General features: G+C 50.0%; 1 protein-coding gene across 5 annotated transcripts in view; it reads left to right on the forward strand.

Moving 5' to 3' along the window:
* CFLAR (CASP8 and FADD like apoptosis regulator) overlaps positions 1-17,069 on the forward strand; it is a 216,857-nt gene that overhangs the window by 81,178 nt on the left and 118,610 nt on the right. For all 5 annotated transcript variants that reach the window (XM_030208689.1, XM_030208693.1, XM_030208692.1 and 2 more), the window contains one exon: positions 1,648-2,067. In XM_030208689.1, the coding sequence (XP_030064549.1) occupies positions 1,772-2,067 (296 nt within the window). In that variant the 5' untranslated portion in view covers positions 1,648-1,771. The remainder of the gene's footprint in view (positions 1-1,647; positions 2,068-17,069) is intronic.

Genomic DNA, 17,069 nt, shown 5'->3' on the forward strand with positions numbered 1-17,069 from the left:
TTGGGTGCTGAGCTCCCCAAATCCCCTCCAAAACCCACTCCCCACAGCTCTACACCACTACCATAGTCCTTATGGGTGAAGGGGGGCACCTACATGTGGGTACAGTGGATTTTGGAGGGGGTTTGGAGGGCTCAACATTTAGCACCACAAGTGTAACAGGTAGGTAGGGGGGGGGGGATTGACCTGGGTCTGCCTGCCTGAAGTGCACTGCACCCATTAAAAACTGCTCCAGGGACTTCCATACTGCTGTCAGGGAGCTGGGTATGACATTAGAGGCTGGCAAAAAAGATTTTTATTTTTTTAGTGTGGGAGGGGGTTGGTGACCACTGGGGGAGTATGGGGAGGTCATCCCCCATTCCCTACAGTGGTCATCTGGCCAACTGGGGCACCTTTTTGAGGCTTGGTCGTGAAAATTAAAGGACCAAGTAAACCCGGCGAAATACTGATTAACGTCGCTTTTTTTTTCCATTATCCACGAAAGCCAGCCATCTGGTAGCCACGCCCATCCCCGCCCATGTCCCGCCTTCGCTTCGCCGCCGACACGCCCCCTTGAACTTTCGCCGGTGCGGCGATGGGAAAGCAGCAATGGTGTCAAAAAAGCAGCTTTTGATTATACCGATTTCGCCGCTTTTGCGAGATGGCTGGCCATCTCCCGATTTATGTTGGAAGATCGCCGGCGATCACGTTCGAAAATAAGCCTGTTAGTGTCACATGTTAGTCTTATTAACTCAGAAACTGTGTTTGGGACTGGTCAGTTGTAGTTCCTTTGTGGCAGCCTGCGCAATAGTCCAGAACATGAGATAACAGATCAGTGTTTAAGCTGCAATGCAATCTTCCTTTTAAAGAAGATTTCTGAAGTCTTTTCATTCACATCCCTAACAGGTACTTAAATCATAGGGGTCACAGTTTGGGGGACCTCTTTGCTCTATGCACATTTTTAATTTATGCATCCTTATCCTTAGTTTGACTTTTTTTTTTTAATTATCTATTAATATTCATGATCCAAATATAGAAGTGTGTTTAAAATTGAGTTCTTAACACCTGTTCCCCAAAGTCCAATCCTCTTTATCCAAAATGTATTCCCTCTCTAGGGCTGATGAATGAAAATATCTTGTTCTCATCTGATGTGGAACAGGAGGCATATTGCCATGTTACATCATCAAAGGGAAGGTAGCCTGTAAACATGGATTTGTTCACTGTGACGATATAAAGGAGAAAGCTCATTACTTGATTTTCCACAAGGAGGTTGATTTGTTTGTGGCCAAACAGAAGTGTTCTATGTAATGCACATGTACTATTATAGCACAGTTCTCGTGCTAGAAGGGTCATCTCTTTTTGTTAGACTCCTTTTAAAATTAAAAAAAAAAAGTTTTTTAAATTGTAAAATGTTTTCCATGGTTTCTGTTTCCATTTCTGTAATTTAAAATATAGGAAACCACAAGGTTTCAGTTTCTTTCTTTCCAGCATGAAGTGTGGTGGGCAGAATAGGAACACATACATATAATATAATGAAAGCCATATAAAAAAAGGGCCCTTTTGTCATAGCAAGTCTAATCTTACTACATGAGTGCATGAATGTTTCATCTGATGAATGGAATTTACAGAACTAAAAGCCATTTTATCACATCCTGTTTTTTTTTTCTTAAGCGGAACTTCCACACATATAGAAGATTTGAAGACAGAAAATGAAACACCCAGCTAGACATGCTGTACTCGTTATTGTAGCCTACTGTTAAGACTGCTAACAGCTCAGCTGAAACTGGAGCAGGTGATGAACGTGCTTACCAAAGTGCCAGCTGCTATCATCCATCAGATAGAGCAGGAGCTGGACAGAGATGAACAGGAAATGATGCTCTTTCTGTGCCGGGATATTTTAGATTTCCCTCGTCTTGATGTCAGAGAAATCCTGGACACTTTGAATGAAATGGGGAAGCTGTTGCCTTGTGGACTGTCTGAGCTGCTTTACAGGATGAGAAGGTATGACTTGCTGAAGAAGATCCTGAAGATTGGGAAAGCATCTGTGGAGGCAGACTTGGCTAGCCATCCCCACTTGGTTTCTGATTACAGGTAACAGCATTACATTTATGTTAAGCAGTTAAGCATGCTAGATTCCTCAGATCAGTTTGCCTCTTTTATGACTGTATTAATGCCTCTTATTATAAACTAGTAAAAAAGGCCCGTTTTCTGACACAAATGAAACGGGCGCTAGCAAGGTTTTCCTCGGAGTGTGTATGTTTGGGAGAGTGTATGTGAGAGTGAGTGTTTGAGAGTCAGAGTGAAAGTGTGAGTCCAATCCATGCTCCTCTGTCACCTGGCCCCTCCATTCATCCCTATCCAGCAATTTCGCTGTCTCCCTGAGGCCTGCCCTGCAATCCATATGCATCCATGGCCATCTGTTCCCTCCATTCATCCCTATTCAGCAATTCCCCTCTCCCTGAATCTTGCCCTTCCAATCCATGCCCATCCATGCTCCTTTGTCATCTGGCCCCTCCATTTTTCCCTATCCTGCATTTCCCCTCTCTGCCTGAGGCCTGCTCTGCAATCCATATCCATCCATGGCCATCTGTCCCCTCCATTCATCCCTATCCAGCAATTCCCTCTCCCTGAGTCCTGCCCTTCCAATCCATGCTCCTCTGTCACCTGGCCCCTCCATTCATCCCTATCCAGCAATTCCCCTCTCTGCCTGAGGCCTGCCCTGCAATCCATATGCATCCATGGCCATCTGTGCCCTCCATTCATCCCTATCCAGCAATTCCCCTCTCCCTGAGTCCTGCCCTTCCAATCCATGCCCATCCATGCTCATCTGTCACCTGGCCCCTCCATTTTTCCGTATCCAGCATTTCCCCTCTCTGCCTGAGGCCTGTCCCTGCAATCCATATCCATCCATGGCCATCTGTCCCCTCCATTCATCCCTATCCAGCAATTCCCCTCTCCCTGAGTCCTGCCCTTCCAATCCATGCTCCTCTGTCACCTGGCCCCTCCATTCATCCCTATCCAGCAATTCCCCTCTCTGCCTGAGGCCTGCACTGCAATCCATATGCATCCATGGCCATCTGTCCCCTCCATTCATCCCTATCCAGCAATTCCCCTCTCCCTGAGTCCTGCCCTTCCAATACATGCCCATCCATGCTCATCTGTCACCTGGCCCCTCCATTTTTCCGTATCCAGCATTTCCCCTCTCTGCCTGAGGCCTGTCCTGCAATCCATATCCATCCATGGCCATCTGTCCCCTCCATTCATCCCTATTCAGCAATTCCCGTCTCCCTGAGTCTTGCCCTTCGAATCCATGCCCATCCATGCTCATCTGTCACCTGGCCCCTCCATTTCTCCCTATCCAGCATTTCCCCCTCTGCCGAGGCCTGCCCTGCAATCCATATCCATCCATGGCCATCTGTCCCCTCCATTCATCCCTATCCAGCAATTCCCGTCTCCCTGAGTCTTGCCCTTCGAATCCATGCCCATCCATGCTCATCTGTCACCTGGCCCCTCCATTTTTCCCTATCCAGCAATTGCCCTCTCTCCCTAAGGCCTGCCCTGCAATCCATTTCCATCCATGACCATCTGTCCCCTGTATTCATCCCTATCCAGCAATTTCCCTCTGTCCCTGAGTCCTGCCCTCCCAATCCATGCCCATCCATGCTCCTCTGTCTCCTGTCCCCTGCCCCCTCCATTCATCCCTTTCCAGCAATTGCCCTCTCTTCCTGAGCCCTGCCATCCCAATCCATGCCCCTCTGTCCCCTGCTGCCTCCATTCATCCTTTTGCAGCAAGTCCCCTGTCTCCCTTTCATGACCCCCCCTTGCATCCATGCTTCTCTCTCTTCCATGTCCCAGCCTGGGCCGCCCTCTTCTCCCCCCCCTCCCCCCTTCGCATCCATGCTGTCGTTTCTCCCCTGCCCTCCCGCTCCCATTGTTGTTGTTTAGTGGCCACCCTCTTCTCTCCCCCCAACATGGTTGTTTTTTTTTTTTTTTTCTTGTTTTTAAATTTACCTCCGTGGCAGCGAAGCGTCAGGGAAGGAGGCGGTGCTCCCGACGTCTAGGTTTTCCTTCGCTGTGTTCCGCCTTCTTTTGACGTCATCACTTGACGTCAGAAGAAGGCGGAACACAGCGAAGGGAAGGCTAGACGTCGAGAGCGCCGCCTCCTTCCCTGACGCTTCGCTGCCGAGCGTTGCGATTGGTTGAGTGTCATTGCTCCGCCCTCGACGTCATCACGTTTGAAGCGTGGGCGGGGCAGACACAATGCGATCTCACCCCCTTCACTTTAGAATGTTGGCTAACAGAGGCTCATTAGAACGTTGGAGGTGCGTTTTATATAGAGAGATATGTCTGTGTAATAGCCTATATATTTTATTTCTTAATAGAAGTTGTGTATCTTCATTATTGTGGACCACACCCCTTGTTTAAAATAATACTTTGAGCTCCATCAGAACCTGTTCTAACTGGGATAAGGCTCAATGAGCCTTAATTCACAGCTTTTCCAATTTTCTCCTCTCATCTGTTTTATTCCAGTCCCCCTTGGCGGGGACTGTTGAGAGAACTGTGCTTGTGGTCACTTCAGGCAGGTAAGAAAAACAGGGACGTCCTTTTTTTTTTCCCTTCAGAGAAGTCCTTCTGATACTTTTGGATGTCCCTCCCTCCAGGTCTCTCTCAGCAATCACAGCGCGTTTAGCTGTTACCAGTATCAGCTAACGCGCTGGGATTGGCTGACAGAGACTGGAGGGACAGGACGTCCAAAAAGTTTTAATTTGGACGTTCTCGCACGTCCGATCCGGGGGGGGGGGGGGGCATGCTGAAAACATTGCAGGTAGGAAAAACACGTCCAAGAAGGACGCCCATCACAAAAGCTGCAAGAAGACGTCCAGCTTGTGTTAGACGTCCCTGACAAGCACTTGGATGTTTTTTTTCTTCATAGAAGTACTTCCTAATTGCCTGATGTAAGCCTGCCTTTAACATGCAAAGCAGTAAACAATGAAAATGTTACACAAGCGAAGAGCAGTAGCACTTAAATTAACTGGGGCTCTTTTCAGCACTCTTTCTCTTCTGAGGTTCAGGCTGCTAACAAGTTTCTTGCTCGTCAGGGATGTCCCTTTTTTTTGTTGTTCTTTTTTTGAGTGAAGGACGTCCATAAAGGACGTCCTTGGCATGTGCAGAGCAGCCGGCATAATGCTTGGCTGCTCTGCGCATGCTCGACCGGCCGACTGGCTTCCGAGAGAATAGAGAATGCAAGTGAGCTACAACGAGCAGCTCATTTGCATTCCGTTTCCTTGATGCATTCTCGTTGCTTACCGATTCGCTAAGGAATCGGTAAGGGAAGGGCATTAACAATTGTTTTAGTGCATCTTCTCCTAAGGATAGCAAATGGACCAAATGGTGCTCAGCTGCCTGCTAGTCCTGTGTTTTCTTAATTACTCCTGATTAACATACCTTTTGTCCTATCTGGGAAGCTGTTCAGGTCTGCCGCTCAATTAGGCGTAAATGACATGGGTCTCCTCCACTGAGTTTCCCCTTGGTTTCTGCTAGTTTCACCTCCCTGGGAGTGTGAGAAAGCTAATTCTTCTAGTGGCCTGCACAGAGCTCTACACCTATCCATCTGACCTGGCCACTGACCTTATTTCATCCCATCTTTTTGTTTTGTTTTACTTCTGTTTACTACCTTTAAAGCAAACCAACACGGCCAAACTACATAGTACAGAAAATGTGATGAATTGTTTACATGTTGAAAAAGACTTACAAATTGATTTCCTTAGCATCTAGCTACAATATTCTGCACAGGTGGGTATTATCCCCTCCTACCAGCACAGCAGATGGAGATAGAGAAAAAAAGCTGAACTTTACCAGTACCCTCTCCGGTATTAGCTGGTGATGATCCCTGAAAAAATTCAGTATTTTCTCTACCTCAGCAGATGGTAGGTCGTGCTGTTTGATGCTCCTGGTCCCTGGTCTAACTCTCTCTGCTAGCTGCAGTCACACAGCTTGGTTGAGGTTAAGGGCCGTCCCAGGTTATCTAGTCGCTGGACCGAATCTGGTTGAGCACGGAGCTTGGCTCCGCTGCCCCCTGTCTCGCTTCGTAGCTTACACTGGGTGAGGCTTGTGGCTTGGTCCCACAGGACCCTGTCTGAGGGGTGGGAGTCCCCATCCCCCACCCTCCTTGCCCCCACTCGCCCTGTTTGTGTCTAGTCCCCCAAGACTCCCCTTAATGAGCTTTGCCTCGTTTAACTTTATTCCCTGGTGCAGGGCATAAAGCTATTGTAGGGGGGAAAACCCCCGACTTAATTAGCCTTGTAAAAAAAAAAAAAGAGAGAGAATTCAGAATGAACCCCAGAGAGTAGGGGGCTCAGCAGAGACACCGGAGCCCTGGGTCTGTGTTGGCTCGAGCGGCAGAGCAGATGCTGCAGAGTCTGCAAGAGCCATCAGATCAGCACATCTACGGGGCGGGGGAGGGGGGCGGGAGCTGTTGGAGCTGCTGCTGCTTTCTCCCTGCTCCAAGGTATTGTGGCCCGCCTCGGCTTGCCCCAGCTTTTCTTAGCCCTTTGGGACTTGGGGAGATGAAGGTCTTGCTTTTCCATTCAGCTTGGTCCACCTGCAGTGGGGGGTCCTGATGGGGCCCAGGGGGTTTTGGGCTCCAGAGTTTGACCTAGATGGTCAAACATGCCCTGCAGGAGGTTGTTGATGGCTTGGAGCACCCTTGTGGGTGCCGTGCCTTGGGGGGGGATCAGGGGTTCGCAGATGTCATGGTAATCTTTGGGGCATGTGGAGAGGATCTGGAAGACCACTCTGACCCCCAGTCCCTCTCAGATTCGGATTTAAATGATAATTTCTAAGGAGTTCAACTTCAAGGGCATATCTTATGGTGTTCTGTGTTACATTTTGAGACGAAAAACAAGAGGATGGGTGGGTGAGGGTTGGGAGTTGGGGAAGTTTGCTTGGAATTGTTTGATGACACTTGTTATCATGCCTTTTATTTACTTGATGTTTTTTTGTAGCTGGATATCATAGTGAATTTTCATGATATTTCTTTGTCATCAAAAAAAAATCGTTGAAAGTTAAATGATAACTTCCCCATGGGAGGAGAAGGAGCCAGTCCCATGTGAATCAGCTCTTCTGTCATGAGGGACTCTGTCGTCTCATTTGTCAATTACAAGGACTCTTTGGATGCTCATACCACCTCGCTTCAGACCCCTCTGAGTGGGATGCTCACTTGGAAGGCTTTGCAATGCCCCTGAAGCACTTTCCTCATCTTAAGATAATGGTAGAGTGCTCATATGCGGCCTCTACATTGGGCCCCGATATCTCAGTGGGTTCCAGTCTCTCAGAACTTCCTGCCTCTTTCGCCCAAGGTGAGAATCAGTCTGTCTTGATAGGACAGTTCAGGTCACTTCCAGAGAGGGTTGCCTTTGGATCCCTCACAAATGAGAGTCTTCTTGGTTGGGGAGCTCATTGCCTGGGCCATTTGCTCAGGGAACCTAGACCCCACAGAAGGTGGTTTGTAAAATATGAGCAGTTTGCCTGGCCCTGTTGGAATTCCTGCTGCTTCTTCGGAGGAAAGTGGTCAAAGTGATATCAAACAATGTCACTACAGTGGCTTATGTCAACAAAGGGGAAGGTGCCAAGAGTCAGGCGGTAACTTTGGAAGCAGCGTGCCTCTGTTGGTGGCAGAGAAACTCCTGCAGGTCTTCACAGCAGTATATATTACAGGCAAGGACAATCTGTAAGTGGACTTCCTTGGTTGTCCTCTCCTGGATCCGCAGGGCCGTGCCTAGGGTCTCTGGTGCCCCCCTGCAGACTATCGGTTGGCGCCCCCCCCCCCCCCCCCCCCCAGATACTACTCCCTCATATATATAACAAAAAATTATTTAAGTGGAATGGAATTATTTGACTGTACTGGTAAACAGAAAGAAATACTCTATTGCATTCTAATCTCCTTTGCACCAAAGGATATAATTCAGATCAAACATTGACCTCTGATCAACTATCTCAGATCAAATATTTCTCCGAGGACAAGCAGGCTGCTTGTTCTCACGACTGGGGTGACGTCCGCGGCAGCCCCCACCAACCGGAAGAAGCTTCGCGGGCGGTCCGCACGCAGGGCACGCCCACCGCGCATGTGCGGCCGTCTTCCCGCCCGTGCGCGACCGTTCCCGCCAGTCTTGTTTTTTCCGCGCTGGAGAGAGTTGTGCGTCGCCGCTCTCTCTTGTCAGCCCCGGAAAACCGTCGCGTTTTCGCGAATTTGTAATTTTTTTGTTGTTTGTTTCTGGTTCCCGCACATTCCGGACCCTTTTTCTTTTTCTTGTTAAAAAAAAAAAAAAGTGAACATGCTTGTTTTTCCCTCGTTTTCTAGCGGGGGCGTCGCGTTGCGGCCTTGTGGCCGCGCGGTCGATTTATTTTTCGAGGTGTGATTTACCGCCACCATCGACGACTTTAATTTCGCCGACGTGATTTTTCCGTCGATGTCCTCGAAGGTCCCGAGTGGATTTAAGAAGTGTGGTCGGTGCGGCCGGCCTATCTCGCAGACCGACACCCACGCTTGGTGCCTCCAGTGCCTCAGGCCAGAGCACAATATCAAGTCGTGCTCTTTGTGTCTTGGTCTCCGGAAACGGACTCAGGTTGCGAGGCAAGTTCTACGGGACCGTCTTTTTGGAACTTGCGCCAGCCCCTCAACGTTGACCTCGACGGCATCGGTATCGACGGCCGGTTCTTCGGTACCGGTATCGATGTCCGCGAAATCGGCACCGATGGCATCGACCCCAGGAGCACAGGTCCCGTCGGCCCGCCGGTCCTCCGGTGAGGGTAGGGGTGAGAGGCCGCGTGGGCAATCGGCCCCGGTCACTCCCTCTGCCCATGGCCCTCGGGACCGAACCCTGTCTGACCCGGTTCCTCGAGACCGAGGGGGATCGACCTCCTCCTCCTCCATTCCACCTGGCGCCGATGACGGGCACCGCAAAAAATCAAAGAAGCACCATCATCGGTCGCCTTCGATGCATCCGTCTATCGGTGCCGGCGAGGACTCGACACCGAAGCGTCAGTGTCGAGAGGAGAGGTCCCCTTCGGTAGTGGAGGTACCGACGCGTCAGGGTCCCAGCACTTCGGTGCAGTCTCCTGGACCCGAGCAGCTTCCGGCACCGACACCTCTACCGGCCCCCCCGTCTTTCCCGACAGCGGGCCTGGACGAGTGCCTCCGAGCCATCCTTCCGGGGATCCTGGAAGGGCTGATGCGCCAGGCTGTGCCGGCGCCGGGGGTGCTTGCGCCCTCGGCGCCATTGACTGTGGCGCCGGCGAACTCTAGCCCGGTGCCGAGGCCTTCGACACCGCCGCCGCTTGCGGCGCCGGTCTCGACCGCCACGCAGGTGGAGTCCCCGTCGACGTCGATGGAGGGAGCTTCGTCCCCGCCGGTGCGGGAGTCCACCGCTCGACGACACCAAGGCCTCGGTGCCTCAACGTCGAGCCGGGCCCGGTTAAGGACTCAGCTACATGAGCTTATGTCTGATACCGAGGAAGAGGCCTCGTGGGGGGAAGAGGAGGACCCCAGATATTTCTCCTCAGAGGAGTCTGCGGGCCTTCCCTCTGACCCCACGCCTTCACCAGAGAGGAAGCTCTCGCCTCCTGAGAGCCTCTCCTTTGCCTCCTTTGTAAGGGACATGTCCATTTGCATTCCCTTCCCCGTGGTCTCTGTGGATGAGCCGAGGGCTGAGATGCTCGAGGTTCTCGACTATCCATCACCACCTAGAGAGTCCTCAAAGAGACACTGCTTCGGAACTGGATGAGACCATTATCTAATCCCACCATTCCCAAGAAAGCAGAGTCCCAGTACAGAATCCACTCGGACCCAGAGTTAATGCGGCCCCAATTGCCCCATGACTCGGCGGTCGTGGATTCTGCTCTCAAGAGGGCACGGAGTTCGAGGGATACCGCCTCGGCGCCCCCGGGGTGGGAGTCTCGCACTCTGGACTCGTTTGGGAGGAAGGCCTACCAATCTTCCATGCTCGTGACCTGCATCCAATCTTACCAGCTCTACACGAGCATCCACATGCGGAACACTGTGAAGCAACTGGCGGACCTGGTTGATAAGCTCCCGCCGGAGCAGTCCAGGCCTTATCAGGAGGTGGTCAGGCAGCTGAAGGCGTGCAGAAAGTTCCTGTCCAGGGGTATCTATGACACCTGTGACGTGGCATCTCGTGCTGCGGCCCAAGGTATAGTGATGCGCAGGCTCTCATGGCTGCGTGCCTCTGACCTGGACAACCGCACCCAGCAGAGACTGGCCGACGTCCCTTGCCGGGGGGATAATATTTTTGGCGAGAAGGTCAAACAGCTGGTGGACCAACTGCATCAGCGGGAAACCGCCCTCGACAAGCTCTCCCACCGGGCACCTTCAGCATCCACCTCAGCAGGTGGACGTTTTTCCCGGGCCCGGCAGGCTGCGCCCTATGCTTTTGCCAAGCGTAGGTACACCCAGCCGGCCCGAAGGCCTCGACAAGCACAAGGACAGCCCCAGCGCGCTCGTTCTCGTCAACAGCGTGCGCCTAAGCAGCCCCCTGCGCCTCCACAGCAAAAGCCGGGGACGGGCTTTTGACTGGATCCACGGGAACATAGCCGCCCTCAAAGTGTCCGTGCCGGACGATCTGCCGGTCGGAGGGAGGTTAAAATTTTTTCACCAAAGGTGGCCTCTCATAACCTCCGACCAGTGGGTTCTCCAAATAGTGCGGTGTGGATACGCCCTAAATTTGGCCTCCCTTCCACCAAATTGTCCTCCGGGAGCTCAATCCTTCAGCTCCCATCACAAGCAGGTACTTGCAGAGGAACTCTCCGCCCTTCTCAGCGCCAATGCGGTCGAGCCCGTACCACCCGGGCAGGAAGGGCAGGGATTCTATTCCAGGTACTTCCTTGTGGAAAAGAAAACAGGGGGGATGCGCCCCATCCTAGACCTGAGAGGCCTGAACAAATTCCTGGTCAAAGAAAAGTTCAGGATGCTTTCCTTGGGCACCCTTCTGCCAATGATTCAGAAAGACGATTGGCTATGTTCCCTGGATTTAAAGGACGCATACACTCACATCCCGATACTGCCAGCTCACAGACAGTATCTCAGATTCCGCATGGGCGCACGGCACTTTCAGTATTGTGTGCTGCCTTTTGGGCTCGCCTCTGCCCCACGGGTGTTTACAAAGTGCCTCGTGGTGGTGGCGGCGTATCTACGCAAGCTGGGAGTGCACGTGTTCCCATATCTCGACGATTGGCTGGTCAAGAACACCTCGGAGGCAGGAGCCCTCCGGTCCATGCAGTGCACTATTCAACTCCTGGAGCTGCTGGGGTTTGTGATAAATTACCCAAAGTCCCATCTCCAGCCAACCCAGTCTCTGGAATTCATAGGAGCTCTGCTGAATACCCAGACGGCTCAGGCTTTCCTTCCCGAAGCGAGGGCCAACAACCTCCTGTCCCTGGCTTCGCGGACCAGAGCGTCTCAGCAGGTCATAGCTCGGCAGATGTTGAGACTTCTGGGTCATATGGCCTCCACAGTCCATGTGACTCCCATGGCTCGTCTTCACATGAGATCTGCTCAATGGACCCTAGCTTCCCAGTGGTTCCAAGCCACCGGGAATCTAGAGGATGTCATCCGCCTCTCCACCAGTTGCCGCACTTCACTGCTCTGGTGGACCATTCGGACCAATTTGACCCTGGGACGTCCATTCCAAATTCCACAGCCCACGAAAGTGCTGACGACGGATGCATCTCGCCTGGGGTGGGGAGCTCATGTCGATGGGCTCCACACCCAGGGTCTGTGGTCCCTCCAGGAAAAGGATCTGCAGATCAACCTCCTGGAGCTCCGAGCGATCTGGAACGCGCTGAAGGCTTTCAGAGATCGGCTGTCCTGCCAAATTATCCAAATTCGGACAGACAATCAGGTTGCAATGTATTACACCAACAAGCAGGGGGGCACCGGATCTCGCCCCTTGTGTCAGGAAGCCGTCGGGATGTGGCGTTGGGCGTGCCAGTTCGGCATGCTCCTCCAAGCCACATACCTGGCAGGTGTAAACAACAGTCTGGCCGACAGGCTGAGCAGAGTCATGCAACCGCACGAGTGGTCGCTTCATTCCAGAGTGGTACGCAAGATCTTCCGAGAGTGGGGCACCCCCTCGGTGGACCTTTTCGCCTCTCAGACCAACCACAAGCTGCCTCTGTTCTGTTCCAGACTTCAGACACACGGCAGGCTAGGGTCGGACGCCTTTCTCCTTCATTGGGGGACCGGCCTCCTGTATGCTTATCCTCCCATACCTTTGGTGGGGAAGACCTTACTGAAGCTCAAGCAAGACCACGGCTCCGTGATTCTGATAGCGCCCTTTTGGCCCCGTCAGATCTGGTTCCCTCTTCTTCTGGAGTTGTCCTCAGAAGAACCGTGGAGATTGGAGTGTTTTCCGACTCTCATTTCGCAGAACGACGGAGCGTTGCTGCACCCCAACCTTCAGTCCCTGGCTCTCACGGCCTGGATGTTGAGGGCGTAGACTTCACTGCGTTGGGTCTGTCTGAGGGTGTCTCCCGTGTCTTGCTTGCCTCTAGGAAGGATTCCACTAAAAAGAGTTACTTTTTCAAGTGGAGGAGGTTTGTCGTTTGGTGTGAGAGCAAGGCCCTAGAACCTCGTTCTTGCCCTGCACAGAACCTGCTTGAATACCTTCTGCACTTATCAGAGTCTGGCCTCAAGACCAACTCAGTAAGGAATCACCTTAGTGCGATTAGTGCTTACCATTATCGTGTGGAAGGTAAAGCCATCTCTGGAGAGCCTTTAGTCGTTCGATTCATGAGAGGCTTGCTTTTGTCAAAGCCCCCTATCAAGCCTCCTGCAGTGTCATGGGATCTCAACGTCGTCCTCACCCAGCTGATGAAACCTCCTTTTGAGCCACTGAATACCTGCCATCTGAAGTACTTGACCTGGAAGGTCATTTTCTTGGTGGCAGTTACTTCAGCTCGTAGGGTCAGTGAGCTTCAAGCCCTGGTAGCTCATGCTCCATATACCAAATTTCATCACAACAGAGTAGTGCTCCGCACCCACCCAAAGTTCCTGCCGAAGGTGGTGTCGGAGTTCCATCTTAACCAGTCAATTGTCTTGCCAACATTCTTTCCCAGGCCGCATACCCGCCCTGCTGAACGTCAGTTGCACATATTGGACTGCAAGAGAGCATTGGCCTTCTACTTGGAGCGGACACAGCCCCACAGACAGTCCGCCCAATTGTTTATTTCTTTCGACCCTAACAGGCTAGGGGTCGCTGTCGGGAAACGCACCATCTCCAATTGGCTAGCAGATTGCATTTCCTTCACTTATGCCCAGGCTGGGCTGACTCTTGAGGGTCATGTCACGGCTCATAGTGTCAGAGCCATGGCAGCGTCGGTGGCCCACTTGAAGTCAGCCACTATTGAAGAGATTTGCAAGGCTGCGACGTGGTCATCTGTCCACACATTCACATCACATTACTGCCTCCAGCAGGATACCCGACGCGACAGTCGGTTCGGGCAGTCGGTGCTGCAGAATCTGTTTGGGGTGTAAATCCAACGCCACCCTCCAGGACCCGCATTTATTCTGGTCAGGCTGCACTCTCAGTTAGTTGTTCTTCGTAGGTCAATTTTCTGTTGTATCCTCGCCATTGCGAGGTTCAATTGACCTGGGTTCTTGTTTTGAGTGAGCCTGAGAGCTAGGGATACCCCAGTCGTGAGAACAAGCAGGTGTTCTCCGAGGACAGCAGGCTGATTGTTCTCACCTACCCTCCCTCCTCCCCTTTGGAGTTGCGTTTTCATCATTTTTGCTTGTCATTGAACTGGCAGGAACGGTCGCGCACGGGCGGGAAGACGGCCGCGCATGCGCGGTGGGCGTGCCCTGCGTACGGACCGCCCGCGAAGCTTCTTCCGGTTGGTGGGGGCTGCCGCGGACGTCACCCCAGTCGTGAGAACAATCAGCCTGCTGTCCTCGGAGAACACCTGCTACAGGTATGTATCATTCACTTTATTTCAGATCAAATATTAAGGTTTCCTTGCTTACAGTCACTTAAATCTACCTAGCCTTTATATAGCTTATAGGATTTAAACACTCTTAAACTGAAATTCACCCTTTTCTATTCTTCATAAACTTCAAGTAATCCTGAAATATTCAGATCCTTTTCTCACTAGAGAAACTTCAATCTCCACCAATCTCTTTTCACTTATATTTTCTCATTTACCACAATCAGGCACTCTTTTATAACTTCAGTCAACAAACACAGGAAGTCACAGCTAGATGTCTCTCTTGGCAAAGGACAGGTCTCACTCTGTTCACTTCCCGGGCAGATTTCTTAACAGAAGCTGATCATCCAATCAGAGAGCTCTTTTTGAATGCATATTAACATACAGACACTCATGGGAATGTTTAGTGAAAAACACCGGACTAATTTGCATATGATTTAAACAAATCTGAGCATATGACAACCAAGTACAGACTCCCTGAATTCTGCAATTAGATTTAAGGCAAATACTTTTAAAACTTATTTTTAGCACTTTTAAAATTTCAGGTTCTCTTTAATTTGAATGCTGTTTCAAGCTCTGAAACTCACCCTGACTGAGGAATTAGCCCCAAACCGAAGCATAAATAGCAATCTGGTTGTATTCTCACGTAACTTGAAGAACTTGAAGAGCGTGCCTGCCTCAATTAATACTGCTCCTTTGCATGAAAAGGGGAGGGCAGTGGAGATAGGAGAATCACAAGTTCAGGTGAAAGATTTTGCAAGTGAGCAGTGGCGCCCCTCGAAGGCAAGCGCCCCCCTGCGGCGCTTACCTCGCTTACCGCATCAGCACGGCCCTGTGGATCCGGGAGGGTGGGAGCTGGGGCAACAGGTCCCATTTCCTGAGAGGTGTGGCACTTTTGCGCTCATAATATGTCTTTCCTGTCCCTTATGGGACCTTCATGGTTCTATGAGTGCTTGCCAAGGCTCCACTTGAGCCTCTACTTGGCATCCATTAAAGACCTCACTTTCAAGACCGTCTTTCTGGTCGCCATCATTTTGGCTCAAAGAGTTTCCGAGCTGCAGACTCTGTCTTGTTGGGAGCCATATCTCTCCACTGCGGAGGATTTAGTTTCTCTTCATATGGTCCCTCCCTTTCTCCCTAAGGTGGTTTCTCCATTTCATGTGAATCAAGATTTGCTTGCCCTCCTTTGTGGAGGAGGGCTTTGTTCTTGAGAACTAGAGGCTCCACAAGCTAGATGTCCGGAGGATGCTGCTACGGTAAATGAAAAAGACAAATTATTTTCACCTCTCCGATTACCTTTTTTCTTTTTCATGTTCCTAGGAGGTGCCAGACGGCCTCTAAGGCCTCCATTGTGAGGTAGATCAAGGTGGCTATTGAGACTGCCTATATTTGCAAAAAGCACCCGGTGCCTCAGGCCTAAGGACCCACTCCACACAGGCTCAGGCCACTTACTGGGCAGAAGTCCATGTGGTGACATGGTTGTCACTCCATTCATTTGTCAAACACTACAGATTAGACATATCTACCAGGGTCCGTTTGGAGTTTTACAGGGCCATCATTCAGGGGTCCTTATCTTCCCCTTTACAGTAGATCTGCTTTGGTACATCTCACTTGTGCAGAACAGAATGGCTAGATGCTAAGGAAGGAGACATTTATGTCTTATCTGATAATTGTGTTTCCTTTAATCAGTTACACTTTTCTGCAACCCACCCTCAGAAGACTTGGACGTGGGATTCTGGGTGTGCTCTGTGCTTTCCCTTTCAGTGTTAAATAAATAAATAAAATAAATAAGATGGTGTCAATTCACACATAGTACAATTTACAGTAGTACGGGTTCCCATGATCTTACTGTATCTTGGAGTATGCAGGGTAGCAAGTGCCACTTTGTGGTTTTATGCTGACTTGATTATCATTGCAGCTACAGTGGTTGATGGGACATGGGTTTGTTACAAAAAGGGACCTTCTGCTGCTTTGGAAGACACATACTAAATCTTTCCAGGGAGCACCACCAGCTAATACCAGAGAGGGTGACGGTAAAGCTCAGCTTTTTCTTTTCCTCCATCTTCCGATAGGAGGGGATAACAAGCCAGACCTGTTTATCACTATGACTTGCAACCCAAGATGGGAAGAAATTAATAACAATCTACAAAAAGGGGAGGCACCACAATTTAGACCAGACTTATTGGCAAGGGTGTTTCATTTAAAATTAAAAGAATTAGTACATGATATATGCAAACAGCATATATTTGGTGTTCCTCTTGCTATCATTTATGTGATTGAATTTCAAAATAGAGGTTTACCCCATGCCCACATATTACTTATCCTTAAGGAGTAAAACAAACCTAAAACAAAGAAAATAATTGACAACATTGTATGTGCAGAAATACTTTCTGAACAACACTTCCCAAGACTACATGCAACAGTACATATGATACATGGGCCATGCAATCAGCAAAATGTACATTTACCATGCATGCAAAATGGTAAGTGTTCTAAACAATTCCCCAAAGCATTCCAAAATGAAACCATAGAAAACTGTGACGGATATCCCAAATATCGACGACGAGAAAATGGCATTGGTCTACTTTTACATGGACAATACATTAATAACAGTTGGGTAGTCCCTTACAACCCTTTTTTACTTTTAAAATACAACTGCCATATAAATGTGGAAATACGTGCATCTATAAAAAGTGTAAAGTATCTTTTTAAATATGTCTACAAAGGACACGATTGTGCAAATGTACTTATTACAGAGCACAACAATGTACAACATAATGAAATTAAAACATTTACAGACTCAAGATATATTAGTGCTCCTGAGGCTGAATGGCGATTAAACAACTTTGAAATGCATCATCAATCACATACCATACAGAGATTAGAAGTACACTAAGAAAATGAACAGACCATTGTTTTCCAAGCACAGAAAGTGGAAGCAGCAGTAGAAACAGCCAAAACAAGGGACACAACTTTAACAGCCTGGTTCAAACTAAATGCAGAAGATAATAATGCAAACAACATTTTGTATGCAGATATACCTGTACACTATACTTTTGATAGAACACAAAGGAAATGGAAAAGTAGAAAAGCAG

This window comes from Microcaecilia unicolor, chromosome 7, assembly GCF_901765095.1.
Source record: "Microcaecilia unicolor chromosome 7, aMicUni1.1, whole genome shotgun sequence".
Taxonomy (NCBI): Eukaryota; Metazoa; Chordata; class Amphibia; order Gymnophiona; family Siphonopidae; genus Microcaecilia; species Microcaecilia unicolor.